At 35.2% G+C, this 16640-nt stretch overlaps 1 protein-coding gene across 2 annotated transcripts; it reads left to right on the top strand.

Annotated features, from left to right (window-relative positions):
• The first annotated feature begins 1 nt into the window (after window position 1).
• On the top strand, window positions 2-15889 carry LOC124162578 (microspherule protein 1). 2 transcript variants are annotated; one of them, XM_046539165.1, is made up of 10 exons: window positions 2-92; window positions 341-639; window positions 8362-8486; window positions 8971-9221; window positions 9947-10165; window positions 13285-13423; window positions 14020-14143; window positions 14226-14382; window positions 15062-15277; window positions 15452-15889. In XM_046539165.1, exons 2-10 carry the CDS (start codon window positions 353-355, stop codon window positions 15539-15541), a joined length of 1608 nt encoding a protein of 535 aa, XP_046395121.1. In that variant the 5' UTR covers window positions 2-92; window positions 341-352; the 3' UTR covers window positions 15542-15889. The 2 variants fall into 2 exon arrangements, with proteins under 2 accessions (XP_046395121.1, XP_046395114.1); XM_046539158.1 differs by having other exon boundaries at window positions 18-215.
• Window positions 15890-16640: the final 751 nt, after the last annotated feature.

Raw genomic sequence — 16640 nt, 5'->3', positions numbered from 1 at the left:
TGTTATGAAATCACTGCAGTGCATCGAATGGAAGTTTTCCTTTTGCTTATTAAAAGAATTTGTTGCATCAACAGGAAATCGACTTGATCAAGGTGTTTATTATCGATACGAACTCTTTTTTTAAATTCTATAAATATTTGTGAGCTACAATTTTATGAGAAGTGACGTAGGCGTGAGTCTTGTCGCTCTGCAGTGGGACAAAACATTTTTCCGGGGTAATAATCAATATCATGATCGCTGTAATGTAGCTCATCAGTATCTTTAATGCCTAATTAAAAATAACACTTTATTGTGTTTTTTCGCTTCTCGGATGTAACTTTTTGTTCATAAAATGTTTCAGACTGGCATTAGTATGGCGGCTCCGAATAACCCACCCAGAGGTGCAAATGGAGAGACAAACAATATATTGCTACCTCCTCCGCTTCCAGGAAATGCGCCACTGATAAGTAATGTAAATTTGTCTCATCATCAAGCCGGTAGATCAAGATCAATATCAAGTTCTGGAAGGGTAGTTGGAACTGCTCCACGTTCTCGGCATCATGGCATTATTTCTTTAGGTTCTGGAGCATTGCCGGCTCGAGAGAGGTCTCGTTCCCATTCTCTCATTGATGCAGACTCTCTTGGGACCAAAAGACGAAGGTAGTTCGATTTATTTTACTTTTGCGGTGTTGGTGTGTGGTGGTGGAGTATTGATTACAATTTAAGTAACTCCAGCCTCAAAACCTTATTTATCCTGCGCCTGTCAATTGAGTGCATGCAGTCTATCGATTGCATTCCAGAGTGGCATCTGGTGTTAACGTGCATTGAGTTTTATTTGCATTGGAACTTACGCAGTCATTCCTCAAAAGCGTAAACTGCCCGAAATGTGTTTCTAAGTTACGCAGTGGTTTTAAATATTTAATGGCTCGTGTTTCATTAGCTGTTGTTGAGCTCCAGGTAAAATCCTTCAGCTCTCGTTGTCTGGGCTCAATTAGATATACAATCGATGAAAATGGGTATCAGGGATATGATGATAAGGGTTTGAACTGGGAAAATTTTCGTTGGTGCATAAGGCCCAGCTGCTTGCATACTCATGTGAACATTTTAAAGTATGCACACACTAAATTTTATGGTCCCATATAGCTTTTCGCCTTTTGATACCTCGATTGCGTAATGAGGAAGCGGGGTCATTCCATGTCAGTTCACCCAGGCATGGCACCCACCGACTCGGATTTTGATGAAATTTTTGTCACTAGCTACTATCACCTATCTAATGACCCATGTAAAATATTTCTTCTCTCACTCTCATAGTTTGCAAGATATGAGGAGTCAAAGTTTGAGATGTTTGCTCAGAAGTGGCGCTAGTGGGAGTCAAATTCCAGAGTGCAGGGCACAGGGTAAAAATTCATAACTCAGAAACCACATAATATATTTGAATGAAATTTTGACCCCTTGTCTATCCAAGTACATAGCTTCCATAGTAATGTCTTTTATTCCCCTTGCATTGTTATGTTGGCCAAAATGATGTCAACAGTTGTTAATTAACCGATTTTTTTAGCTCAAAAACATTACTTCATATTTTCAGAATTATCACCAAAAGGCAGAGCAGTTAACTCATCCAATTTTTTTTTAAATTGAAGGTTAATATGTGCTCCAATATACTGTGAAATAAAAATGGTGGTGTTTTGACTGCCACTATGAGTATTTCAGGTTTTACTTTTTTTTCTGCCCCTGTGAGAGGGATTTTGGACACGTACTGTAAGATAATAAGTATAAGTGTATCCATACCTTCATGAGGATATATTTGAAATATTGGTCAGTAAATCTAAGACAAAACATGTAGTCTAGTGAATGTGGGTCTTGTTCATACAATTTTTTTAATAGCAATACTTGGCTTGTGGCAGCTGAGGGTAAAAAAATCCAAATGGCTCAGAAATGTGAAATGATGCTTTTTTCCTGGAATTTACCCATTTTTCAAGTGTTTAGTTTATGGAAAAATTGGTATCAAAATACATTAGGCTCTTACTGTGCATTAGAGGATAAATGGAAATACTAATTTAAACAAAATTATTTAAATAATACACTTCAATGTGTTTAAGGCATCTCCCGAACATCTCTGGAGGCTCTCTCGGGCAACTAAATGCTTTACTATACCAACAATTCCATCACATGGGGATTTTTGATATGGGTGCATAAATTTCACTTTCACATCATGTTCTTCCTCGTGTTTATAAATCACTAATCCAAAAAACCAGTGGTCATCATAAGCACATGCAATGTACAAGTTTGTTAAGATCTGTGGGATTGTATTACATGACAAACTTGAGAAGGTAATACAATCCCACCTATTCAGCCTCACTTTTCAGTGTTATTCCATCTCCCCAAGGAATAAGAGAATTAAGTGCAACCTCTAGGAAGAATAAAGTGTTACAATGTATCACAGTGAGGGCATGATAAATCAAAATAGATTCTAGGGTACCACTTTTAGTCTTCTGCCAAGTCTTCTTGTGTAAAGATGCTCCATGGGTGTCCAAGTTTATTCTGTGTGTACGATCAGTTTACTTTTACCTGTACATTAATTGTGTGTGCTATGAGTTAGGCGAAGCTGCTCATTGTGAACTTCGACATTAAAAAAGGTTAGTGCCTCCACTATGCTTCAAAATGAGCAAATTGTTGAACTGTGCAGCATTGGAAAAGTAACTGCATCTGATTGCCTCAAAAAAAGCTACACACCAGTGGTGCAACTGAACAAAATTGAGATCATGAGTATGCTTGAAAAACAGCTGTTATCTCTCAGAAGTGGTGTACCTGGGGAAGTCCTATCTAATGTCTGCGAACATCACAGAATATACTATTTGAAAAAGTATGAAACCTACCAAATATACTGTCTTGATCCTTTTAAGAGCCACAAGAAGAAAATATCAAAATCACTGAGAAATGTAAGTCTTGAATTTGCAGAAAAGGCCTGTAAAATCCCAACTCTTCCGAAATTAGTGCCAGGAATGAAAGTATGCCAGCCATGTAGGGAGGAAGTATAGAAACACTCTGGGTTTGGAAATGAGCTTTCTGGTGTTGAAGCAGTAGATAGTGACAGCAATGATAGTATTTTGAATTTTGAAACAACAGTATCCCAAGAAAAATCAACTGAGCTACTCAACAGAACGCTGCAAGATATAGAGGAGTCACCTTTAAAATTTCATGGCATATCATCTCACAGAAGGTCAACCTACGCTAAAAGGGAAGTAGAGTCAGCATGCAGTAATTTTAAAAGGAAGGTTAAAAGAGTTCTTGATAAAGAATTATCTCCAGAAAAGGATGACCCAAAACTGCCAAAAGAACTACTTCAGAAAGTTCATGATATAGAAGTGCTCATAGACTTAACCCGTCAACGCCCACGGGTGCCATAGGGCACCCAGTGCAGTGCTGAGCCAATGCTCCGGCAATGTATTTAATATGTGAATTTTAGCATACACGTCGGTGCACATACTTAGTAGAAGGTTTCCTCCATTATTCAGTCAGTTAGAATTGTGTTCTTTGTGTGAAGTTCATATGTATCATATTTTTTAAAAGTGAAATATTTGTGAATTTAAAAAAAACTTTGGACGCTGACGGGTTAATCAAACAAAAAGTTGACACATCAAGCACCCATCAAGGAAAGGTACATCTGTTATCATTGGTACCAACTTTATGGAGCAGGAAGAAAGTAATGGAAGAGTTTCATGTGAGTGAGTACACTGCCCGCCAAGCAAGAGAACTTTTCAGAGACAATGGAAAATTAGCTGCATCTGAATTGAGAGAAGGGAAGGCAAAAATAAAACATTACAATTAGTTAGGACTTTCTATGAAAGTGATGAGTACTCCAGAATGATGCCTGGAAATAAAGATTCCATAAGTATCTCCAAAAATGTACATGTTCAGAAGAGATTATTTCTTGCTAACTTGAGGGAATTGTATTCCACTTTTAAATTTGACTTCCCCAGAATTAAAATTGGCTTTTCTAAATTCTGCAACCTAGGTCCAAAATGGTTTGTGGTAGCAGAATGTCCTGGAACGCATTCAGTGTGTTTTTGCACAATTCATTAAAATGTCAACCTACTGCTTAGTGCCTGTAATATAGAGGAAACAAGCCAGGACCTAATTGGTTATTTCGTGTGCTCTAGAAATAATAGGGACTGTATACTGCGACATTGCTCTCAGTGTCCTTCACGTGAAAAATTGAAAAGCTCACTGCTGAAAAAGTTTGAAGAATGTGACCCCGGAGATGAAGTTTCATACATTCAGTGGGTTTCCAGTGACAGATATCAACTGGTGAACTTCACGGTGACATTTGATGAGTACCTATCAACTTAAATTGAAAGAGTGGAAAAACTGGTGCCCCATTCATTTATTACGAAGGTACAGGCAAACTACCTTAAGAAAATGAAAGAAAATCTTGGACCCCATGAAGCAGCTGTTCTCTTTGACTTCAGTGAGAACTACTCATGTTATCCAGGATGAGGCACAAGGGAATCACTGGACAAGTGATAGTTGTACGGTACACCCTGTTGTGATTTGTACTCTAGATCACCTGACTAAACAGCTTATTATTTCCAGTTTATGCATCTTGTCAGATGATTTGGAGCATGATGTAGCTTTTGTTTATGAAACCCAAAGAATAATATTTTGCTTTGTTAAGGAAAATTTTACTTTAGTCAAAAAATTGAGTTACTTTAGTGATGGTTGTGCAGGACGGTACAAGAACTGCAAAATATTTCTCAATCTTTGCAAGCATTACCAGGATTTCTCCTTAATGGCATCATGGACATTCTTTGATACAAGCCATGGAATATCCCCATGTGATGGAATTGTTGGTATAGTAAAGCATTTAGTTGCCCGAGAGAGCCTCCAGAGATGTTCGGGAGATGCCTTAAACACATTGAAGTGTATTATTTAAATAATTTTGTTTAAATTAGTATTTCCATTTATCCTCTAATGCACAGTAAGAGCCTAATGTATTTTGATACCAATTTTTCCATAAACTAAACACTTGAAAAATGGGTAAATTCCAGGAAAAAAGCATCATTTCACATTTCTGAGCCATTTGGATTTTTTTACCCTCAGCTGCCACAAGCCAAGTATTGCTATTAAAAAAATTGTATGAACAAGACCCACATTCACTAGACTACATGTTTTGTCTTAGATTTACTGACCAATATTTCAAATATATCCTCATGAAGGTATGGATACACTTATACTTATTATCTTACAGTACGTGTCCAAAATCCCTCTCACAGGGGCAGAAAAAAAAGTAAAACCTGAAATACTCATAGTGGCAGTCAAAACACCACCATTTTTATTTCACAGTATATTGGAGCACATATTAACCTTCAATTTAAAAAAAAATTGGATGAGTTAACTGCTCTGCCTTTTGGTGATAATTCTGAAAATATGAAGTAATGTTTTTGAGCTAAAAAAATCGGTTAATTAACAACTGTTGACATCATTTTGGCCAACATAACAATGCAAGGGGAATAAAAGACATTACTATGGAAGCTATGTACTTGGATAGACAAGGGGTCAAAATTTCATTCAAATATATTATGTGGTTTCTGAGTTATGAATTTTTACCCTGTGCCCTGCACTCTGGAATTTGACTCCCACTAGCGCCACTTCTGAGCAAACATCTCAAACTTTGACTCCTCATATCTTGCAAACTATGAGAGTGAGAGAAGAAATATTTTACATGGGTCATTAGATAGGTGATAGTAGCTAGTGACAAAAATTTCATCAAAATCCGAGTCGGTGGGTGTCATTTTGAAAATTTCTGGGTGATTTGACGTGGAATGACCCAGCGCCAATAGCCTGGCACTAAAGGGTAGTCGCTACTCTTTAGAGGATAAAAACATGAAAGTAATAGAACTGAATGCACCTAAGGTATATCAATCGTGTTGAATCAACAAGAATCACAGACTACAAAGTTACACCATATTCCATCCCCTTGCATGTAACTTCTCTGCCCTCTGGATAGCCTTTCTAAGGGTAATTTTTCCCGGATCTTACCAATTTTTATTGCCCTTGAATAATTTTAAAATTTTGTTCTAGTGCGTAGTAATTATAATTAATCGAAAGAGATTATTTTTCACAGAAAATGATGTTTGAAAAACTGTGACAGAAATATGACTGCGATAACAAATCAAGAAATGCTTGGCCATAATTTTCTGAGAAATATTTCACTTCCGAATTGGTTGAATATTCCTTTGAAACATCTTAAATGGAGTATAAAGGTCGCTATACACGGTGAATGATCACGTTATCATTCACAGGATCATGCATGCAAAATAGGACAAGTTCTAATTTCCACAGAATGATCATGCGCTTGATGGTTCATTCGCAAAAACTTTCCATTTTACTCAGCGAATGATTTCATTTGCATGATTATTCAGCATAATCATTCACCATGTATGGCAGCCTTAAAAGTACACTACTGCTGTCTATTTACAAAATTGAAGTTTTCTGTCCCTTAGATTTGTGTACTAAATGGAGGTTTTTATTACTTAAAACTGCATACTGTAATACTTATCATCTGATCTCTAAAAAAATTGAATATTAGTTTTGGAGCATCTAATTTTACATTTTATGTATCAATGTTCCCACTAGGCGGAGCTTTTTGTATTTAGAAGATATATTTATCATGGCTCACTGAAATTTTTCAAGTGCATGTTGAGGATCTGAATAAAGTGAAAATTTGGTTGAGTAAACAATAAAGTTATTGCTGCTCAAGTTATATTTCTTTGTTTTAATCTGCAATTCAATTTTCACCATTGAGTCCTCACCCATATAATATGGAGAATTATTGGCCAATTTCCCTCTTATCTTCTTTTTTAAAGGTTCTTGTTAAGGCAATGTTTAATAGAATACCTTCCTTCCTCGAAAAAAATGTTCTACTCTGCAAGCATCAATTTGGCTTTAGGAAAAATAAATCAATAAGTGATGCATTATTTAGCTTCTATGACAGTGTCTTGGAGGCCAAAAACAATAAAGAATTTGTCCTTGGTTTATTTATTGATCTCAAAAAAGCCTTTGACACAGTAAATCATTTTATTCTCCTCAAGAAATTAGATGTACTAGGAGTAATGAGGCAGGTCAACCAATGCTTTTGCTCATACTGACAAGAAAGAAAGCAAATTAAAGTAAATGTAGAAATAAATTATTTATTTCAGATCCCCTACCTTTGAAATGTGGTGTACCCCAATGCTCAATTCTAGCACCTATCCTGTTTCTAGCCTTTATTAATGACCTGTCAGAATCTCTCCCTCAAACTACTCCAGTTGTATTTGCAGATGACACAAAAATTGTATTCAAAGGTAACAGCTGTGAAGTATTACAGCAAAAAATTGATGAAAGAGAATGTAACTTACAAAAATGGTTACAATCAAAAAAGTTAACCCTCAATGTAAATAAAACAATCTTTATAGATTTTAATCCCTCAAAACAAAAGACAATTTCAATAAATATAATGCTGTATAATTTCTTGATAAAGGAAGAGCTTCACACTAAATTTCTAGGTAGTTAGATTGACTGTGATTTATCATGGGAAGAACATGTAACCAAATTAAGAGGAAAATTAAGCTCACTCTGTTATGAAATGTGCATCTTGGCTACATCCACAAACCTTAATGTTCTTCAGGTATTTTATTATGGGCACATTTATTCAAGAGTAACACAGGGAATTATCCTCCCAGTATATGAAAAAAAAAATTCAGATGCAGAAAAGAGTTTTAAAAATAATAAAACAGCTGTCTTTAACCCGCCATACATCCACCAAACCAATATATGCAGAACTCAGCATCTTACCGGTACCATGCATTTACATATTAGAAACATTCTCCTTCATTCACAAAAACCATATGTCTTTTGAAAAAACTCATATTTCCATAACTACAACACCAGGTCAAATGAACTCATCCATGTAAAAAGCCATAGAACAGTTAAAAGATTACAAAGCGTAACATATCAGGGATTCAGCCTCTATAAAAAACTGCCATCTGCAATAAAATACCTACAATACAAAAAATTCAAAACATCTGTACAAAATATCCTGAGGAAACATTAGTTTTATGATGTAGGTGAATGTATGAAGTGTCTCTTATGAGGTTATGCATGTTTGCTGCTTTTTTTGTACATGTAATTGACATGACTAAGTTGTATATTTTGTACATGTAATTGACTTGACTAAGTTTATGTACTATTGATGACTCCATGCAAATGTATTTGCCCATGGGCAATAAACTTTATTATTATTATAATTTTCATTTGGCAAAAATTGTTCTATATACATATTTTCTAATTCCTTTGTACTTGAGCATTCATTGGAAAACATCTTCCCTTGATTTCATCTTATAGTAGTTCAAGATCAATCAAACGCAGGCGGTTTGATGATGAATTGGTTGAATCCAGTTTGGGGGTATGTGGAAGCCCAGCTTCAAAGATGGCTCGTGTCCGGAACCCTTCAATGTCCAGTCCAGGCGGTATGTTTATTGTAAATTTTGATTCAACTTTTTGCCTTTTTTTCTTTTATTTTATAAGAGAGTGAACATAAGCCTAAGTTTGGATGCATTTTCTCACTAATCAGGTGAGATAATAATATTTATTTTTATCAGTAAAGTAGAATCATATCTTTTCCTTCAAATGAAGCAAACTGTATTCGATAATTTCCCCTCGTTTGAGTGTTATTATAGAGTTGACCATTGACATCCATTTGATATTTTGCTGTATCCCTGGAAAATTTCCAATGCATGTACCTCCAAGTTAAACAAGGTGTTTTCGAATGCTATTAAGAGTGTCTTTTATGTCCCTGGTAGAGTTTTTTTTGACACGTTTTAATTTTTTTGTTACGTATTTGAATATTATTCAAACTTTTACGTTCAGTTTTAAAGTTTTCAAGTTGCTCTGATTGTTGTCCTTCTAGTCTTCACACAGTTTGTTAGTCCAAACAATTTTATGAAATTCCAGATGGAGAAAGCAGTGGAGCAGTGCTCCCATCTATGGTTCCCCTTGCTCCACCCCCCAATCCTGATAATGTACGGCGGCGTTTGTCTACTAGCAAGAGTAGCAGTGCAGGTAATGGTCCTAGTGGATCTGGCCCACGACGAAGTAGAAGGGGTCCTCGGCATGGAACACATGGCTCTCATGGTGTTGCCACGAGAGATTTGGGTCGTTGGAAGCCTACTGATGACTTGGCTCTCATTGTTGGAGTTCAGCAGGTAAATTAATGTGACTTAATAGTGCAACGTAAATCCTACCATTTTGATTTTACTACCTACTGCACCTTGGTGTTGCTTTTTCTGTAAATTTTATTTCCAAAAATCACTCCCTGAACTTTATTATTTAAACTAGCCGATCCCTTTGTGTGATTATTTTTAATAAATTGATCATAATCATTTTTAATGGTTATAAATTTTTCTGGCTAATAGCTCTCCTGGTTCATAGAATGTGTAGTAAGTGGTAGAGTATACCATATAGCTTCTTAATTTTGGAAAAAACTATGAGGTATTGTTGTGATGAAAATCCCTTTGTCAGATTGTTACCTTCCTGCAATGGTTAATGATGAGTTAAAAATACTTTCAGCAAATGCTGGTGTTTTTGTAATTACTCTACATTATCTTTCTTCAGTCTTATTTTATTATGTGACTGTTACCCTATTATGTACTTGCAATTGTGCCTGGGGGATGAAATCTTAAAAAAAGTGGTCATGTCGATTTTTTAAGTGGAGAGATCATTTAATTGTATCATGTACCATTTGAGTCCAGTACTGACATCTGTGATATTAAAAAATTCATATTATAGACTTTCAATTTAAATTGATTGGTCACTTTCTGTTCATTTAAACGTGTATAGGAATATACCTACTTAGGTACTTATTATACCTATAGCATTATGGGAGAAAAATTATTTAATTTGTAATTCATGGATTTTTCTTTGAATTAAGACTAATGATCTGCGCCTTGTGCACCGGGCTGTCAAATTCTCCTGTCGTTTTACCATTGCTGAAATACAAGCAAGATGGTATGCCCTTCTGTATGATGCAACAGTGTCAAGACTGGCTGTTGCCGCTATGAGGAATTTACATCCAGAAACAGTTGCTGCTGTTCGAGCTCGTGCTCCTTATTCTCGTGCAGAAGAGGAACTTTTGGGTACAATTAAATCGGTAGGTTTAATATTTTCTTGCTTTATTTTTTTTTTCTCATTCAGAAGTACATTTTAGTCGTGGGCTGATAATTATCTTTGTGTGAAAATTTTGAGCTCATAATCATTTTACTATTGATCTTTGTTGGAGCGACAAATTATTGGAATTTGTTTAATATATGTTAAGTTTACTTGATAAAATTTTCTCCCTGAAAATTTGAAATTATAGTGGTGTGCATCAATTGTTTGTGAATAGGTAGGTGTTTCTTATTTGGATATCGATTCTCATCTTAAATTTCCTGGGACCTAAATTTAGCATTAATATAAGGGTATAACAGCTGCGTTGGCAACTCATGAATGACTTGTATTTTGCGTTTTTGCTAAATTCTTTGGGAATGAAGAATTAAAATTTTTTAGAGAACAATAACCTGATGTGCGAAACAATGAAATATTTGGTGTAAATCAATTGCCTGATTGCAAAATATAGTATGTTCTGTCATCTAAAGCCACCTGGATTATGTCAATTCCTCCAATTACCGTATATCTCCGAATATAGTCCCCCTCTGAATATAGTCCCCCCCCTAATTTTGAGACCCCAGTTTTGGGAAAAATTTTAAAATGCAAAGGAAGGCAGTTTTTCTGTGGTTAGCAAGTTAAGATTCTAGAGTCAATAAAAACTATTTTTTTCTGTGAATAATAAGACCAAATCTGTTCACACATTTTCCATCACAACAAAATAACTATTCCTAAAATATGTTGTTATCCATTGCATGTATCAGTAATTTATAGTTCCTTAACCAGATGTAATGAAGTAATGAGAAAATTTTTCAACTATCCAAGGCTATTGTATTTTTTTAAACACTCACAAATTATTAATATTTTTGATTTCCAAATGACTACAGACAATGTAAATATATAAGCTTTAACATAAAGCCCATAAAGAGTATTGCATTTGGCCCTGAAACTTCCTTAGACCCAGTGTAACACACCCATCAAGTCATGTCAAATCCAAGTGACTAGAAGAATTTAGGAAATCTAAATAAAATTGTGTTAAATAAATTATAAATATTATAAAAATATTGCCATCTAATGCCTGCTAAGCAAAATAATTAAACTACAGGACTTACAAATATCAAAGTAATAAAATTAAGAAATAAACTTTTTCCACCAAACATAAACACTGAAAAAATATGATATCAATTTTCAATGCCTCGTTGCAAATCATTGCATAAGTTACACAAAGAGTTTCTGCTCTGCATTTGCGCACAAATTCGACGATATTTTCCTCTAATTCTATGAATCTGCCGCATTGAGACCCCCGAAATGACTTCCGCGATGTATTAGCGCTTTGCAATCTTTCCAAAGACTTTCTTTCCACGCCAAATTTTACAGCCATTATATGAATACTATGATTTACGGCGCATTCTGCAACGGCTATTTTTAAATTGGCATCGAAACTCCGTCTTTGATGGCTTCTAATCTGCCGCAGGATTGATCCTCATCTTTCTACTTGATCCATCACCTCACTGTTGAACGTAAAATTATTTTTAATAAAGAAAATATCGCGGAAATAATTGCGAAGTATTTTGTGACGTAATTTATCGATCCTACTTACCCTGGCGAATTGAACTCCATAAATTGAACGCACTTTCGATGCTGAGTCGCTGGATTTCGATCAAATGCAGTAATGCCGGCGCTTCTGGTTTAAAGCCATTGATTATTGCGCCTTTTCAGAAACAAATGCATAACTATTGCGCATTCTTGTTCTGTAAAGGCGGTAAAGGCAGTGGTTGTAAACACGAACCGCACGGGCACATACAGTGTGGACATATAGTAGCTACGGCCGCAATGAAATGCGAAATTGTCACGAAAGGTTTACTTTATCTGTTTATTTTTTGCAATGATTTAAATCGTGTTACTATTAAATGAGCGACGGGTACATATACTATTGATTCAATTCTAGTGTTCGATTAGTGTGATAGTGTGTGTTTAGTTTTGATTTTAATTATTTATTGTTTTGCGTCATAAAGTGATCAGTGTCGATTGAATTATTCTAACAATACTTTTCCAAGAAAAATTAACGGCTACCCGATGGATTCCGTGAAAACGTGTATTCGATATGCTATTTGAATCGGAAGAATCGTATCTTTACAACATTTGTGGCAAAAATTGTCCTAATTTCCGGTAAAACGTGGCAGTATTTACTCATATCTTCGATTATAATCCTCATAAATATACTCAAATAGAAATACTACGAGAAAATTAGTCATTATGCCGTTATTTATAACTTGATGGTCACCTTTAGTATGCTAAATTGGATTACACTCGATTATAATCCCCCCCCCCTTACTTTTCCTCGGCCATTTTTGGAAAAAAAGGGGGGACTATATTCGGAGATATACGGTAATGTCGAGCTTGAGTAATAGGACTAACTGATTTCATGTAGTACATAACTCTAGCATAAGTGGTATGTTATTGGTATAATTTTTGCGGAACATATTTTTTAACATTGTGATTTCATTTAGCTGAGTCTCGATTTTCCATTGTTTGACAAACCTTTTTTGTGTCCTACTCTATTATGTAACCTACCCCTCCTCTCTTCAAAACAACTGTATTTTAATGGAATGTGTGCGAAAGGCAGATGCAACTAGACGTTGATACTTTAAAAAAATATTGAATGAGGTAATGGTAAATCATATGAATGAGTGCTTTTATAATAGATACTCGCAGGTGGTCAAAAACCAGGTTGTCTCAAGCCTCAGAACTAGTGCACGCCTCTACCCTTGTTTTCTGCAAAGGAGATGAATGGGGAACTGAGTATGTCACACCTATGTTCAGATATAGGTCCCTATTTCTAAATACATCTTACCTTCCTGGTCTTCCCCTTTCCCTCCATTTCTTTGACAACCATCAGAAATCCTGCTCCCTGTCTTCCCCTATTTTAGTAATTATTCGTCATTTTGCCGGTCAGCTGAGAATGTTGGTGGAGAAATTCAATAATTCGATTGGAAAGCAAGTTTATTTTGTTTACAATTTTGTAGTCTTAAGGCTTTCCTTCATTATGATTTACCCAGCTTTTTATAGTGTAGTGTTTTTATAGAAAAATGAATAGGTACATAATATTTTTATTTCTGTTTGCAGACATCACAGCCTACAATAGAGGTATTTCAGGAGCTTTTGACTCAAAATGTTCAAGTATTCTGTCCAGCTCGTACTCCTAAAGCCTTGCTTGCACATTGGTCTTTAATGAAGCAGTATCATCTATTGCCAGATCAGTCAGGTCTGTGAATAAGTTTTTATTTTAGTTTTGTTTAAATATTAACATTCTTGCCTAATATTCTTATGGCAAAAATGAGCAGGAAGTGCAATACTTATTTTAATATCTTATAAGTACTCTTTTCCTTTAACTTCAGAAACTGGATGTTTTAATCCTTTTCATTGTTTTCGATGGGAAATACTTTCCTGAAATTGCAAAATTTTGCTATTCTTTCAGCATTGAAATTAATTAGGTCAATGCCTTGTTTAGTGTATCATATTTGGGCATTTTAAACCCATGCTGATTTTGCAGCTTTTCAAAACAATCCCAAACTAATGGAATTCTTACTCAGTTATTCCTTTGTCTTATAAGAAAGCATTTTATGCATGGTCTATAAAAAGTACTACAATGGTCTACATAGTTAAAAAATACATTGGTATTTGTTGAGATTCATCTGAATGATTTTGAGTAAATAAATAATTTCTCAGTCAGGTTTTTCTAAGCATGAATTTTTTCTTTGTATGTACATACGTAATTCTAAATTTTTTCAACCCATCAACACTCACTTTCCTTCTCTCTACGTAACTATGTATTTCTTACATTTATCTTATGATTTGCAGTGCAAAGCCTGCCAAGGAGTGATAATGTGTTAAACTTCTCGGATGCCGAAGATATGGTGAATGATAATGAATTAGGGGACCCTACTAATGAAATAATGGAACAAGAATTGGCTATTGCTGACCGGTTTGTATATCTTAAAAATCTTATTTAACTCATGTGTAGGAAATATAAAAGTTATTTTGTCAACCAAATTATATCTTTTCAGCCGCTGCAAAAGAGAGATTAGGCTGTTAGAACGAGAAGTTGATCGATGGCAAGTTCTGGTGGATAGTGTCACTGGCATTAGTCCTCCAGACTTTGACAATCAAACATTGGCTGTATTACGAGGCCGTCTTGTTCGTTATTTAATGCGATCTCGTGAAGTAAGTAGTTCCTTATTTTATATATCCCTTTTGTAATTTCTGTGGTTAATGTTTCTATACTGTATAGCCATTGGAGTGATTTGAATGAAAAATACATAATTTTAAAAATATTGACTACCCCGCACGCAATGATAAGTATTTTTGTGGTCACTATTACATAGTTCTAAACATAGACAAATGACTTAGCAATATTTCTTTTTTATAAAATGCTGTGGTACCTCTATTAAAAATTAGTGATAGAACAGGTATTCATTTGCTAATGAGTGGGATAATCTAAGATTTGTATATTTTTCTAAAGTTTTGTGAAGGAGGCATATATTTCATCAAGAAATCTCTGAAACCATGACGTACCATTTTCATTCAACGGAGTTATTTTACTTCACCTATTACATTTTTTCGTTAATATTTCAGACTGTATTATTAAGAGATGTCTAAGAGTTATGTTTGTCATGGTTTCTGTTACTTCAAGTGCTTTTAATTAGTTTGTTTGCCAAGGAAATTATATCGGTATACAGTAAATTTTATCTGCATGACTTGGGTACTATAGAGCATGATGGTCTAATGGCTTATTTTTTGTTATATATTTTGTACTATGAATATTAAGCTCAAAACCTAATTTATCTGCAGGCACAATGACATTCAAAAATTATAATAATTGGTATTAAATCTCTAATTTCAGATAACTGTTGGCCGGTCCACTCGAGATCAAACTGTGGATGTAGATCTGTCACTTGAAGGACCAGCATGGAAAGTATCTCGTCGCCAGGGTACTATAAGGCTGAGAAATAATGGAGATTTCTTTGTTTCAAGTGAAGGAAAAAGGCCCATATTTGTAGATGGACGGCCAATCATGCAGGGAAACAAATATAGGCTCAATAATAACTCTGTTGTTGAGGTGAGAAATGATCATTTCTGTAAAAGCAATGCATTTATCATAACACTATCTTCTAACTTCTTGCTTTTCACTCATTTTATTGTCTTTTGCAGTAGTTCTTAAACATAACTTCCATTGAAAACTTACTTTAACTCAAAGTGTACTTCATAATTGTTGACATTTTTTGTTTTGCAGATTGGTAGTCTTCGGTTCATTTTCTTAGTCAATCAAGACCTTATAAGTGTTATACGCCATGAAGCTGCAAAAATGAACCTACAGATCTAAAGTAATCAGGGAAAGTTTGAAAAATTTTCATTTCATGGTTTCTGTAATCTGATTATGAAAGGAAATTTATTAGGATCCTCCTTAATGAGATGTCATCAGAGGTTAAGATGATTGTTTTCTGAGAGGATATTACAATGAAACAGATTTTGCCCTTGTTGAGAGTAACATTGTCATGAACTCGTAAATTAGTGAAAAAAAGCTTGTAATTTTTATGCTCGTGTTAAATCACTTGCAAACTATGTTTTGAGTATTATTCTAGAAAAAACCTTTTTCGCCAAATGGCTCATTTATTGTGAACTTCATATTGAAGTGGATGGATTAAAATCTATTATGTATACTGAAAATAGACTGGTGGTCTTTCTTTGAATTTTATCATACTTACCTCATACAGTAGACTCGTTAATACGAACAACGTTGTTACGAAGTTCTCGTTATTACGAATCAAACCGTTGGTCCCGTCGAAAAGGCCTATCCAAGCTATAGTAAAAGAAACGTTATTACGAAATTTTCGTTTTTACGAAATTACGAACCTATGTCCCGGTCCCGGCGGTTACAATATGAACTTTATTACGAAGTTACACGCACAAGTCACGGTATTTAGGTGGATATTCACTACACTTAAGTTTCAATAATTGCGCCACGTTTAAGTTATTCTCGTTTACTGTGCCTAAGAGCGTCAATTATGGTTCTTTATACAGTTTACACGCAACATCATATAACTAGCTTCATTCCTGTGTAGTCAGGGTGCCCTACTCATAACCGTTCGTAAATAGGATGTACAGTCAGACCTCTTCCTATGCACATTCGATTTACGAATTTCCAGAGATACGAGCATTCAAAATTTTTAATTTCAAATTTGGCGCCTTTCGATTTGGCCGATACTACGCGGTGTGGCGCTGGGAAACTCTCACTGTGATCATGATCTGAATAAGGTATCAATGAAAATGGTGTGAATTTAGGAACTGTTCAACGTTTCGCCCGTTTTCGTCACCGCGGGGAGCTATTTTTTCGGCTCCGAATGCATCGCAGGCCCCGCTAGATCAGTTCGCCACAAGCGTGAGTAAGCGCATACGTGTAATGCAGTGTTGCATCCCGCAGG

Source organism: Ischnura elegans, chromosome 1 (genome assembly GCF_921293095.1).
Source record: "Ischnura elegans chromosome 1, ioIscEleg1.1, whole genome shotgun sequence".
NCBI lineage: Eukaryota > Metazoa > Arthropoda > Insecta > Odonata > Coenagrionidae > Ischnura > Ischnura elegans.
Note: the sequence above shows the minus strand (reverse complement) of the source record. Positions and strands in the feature narration are given on the sequence as shown.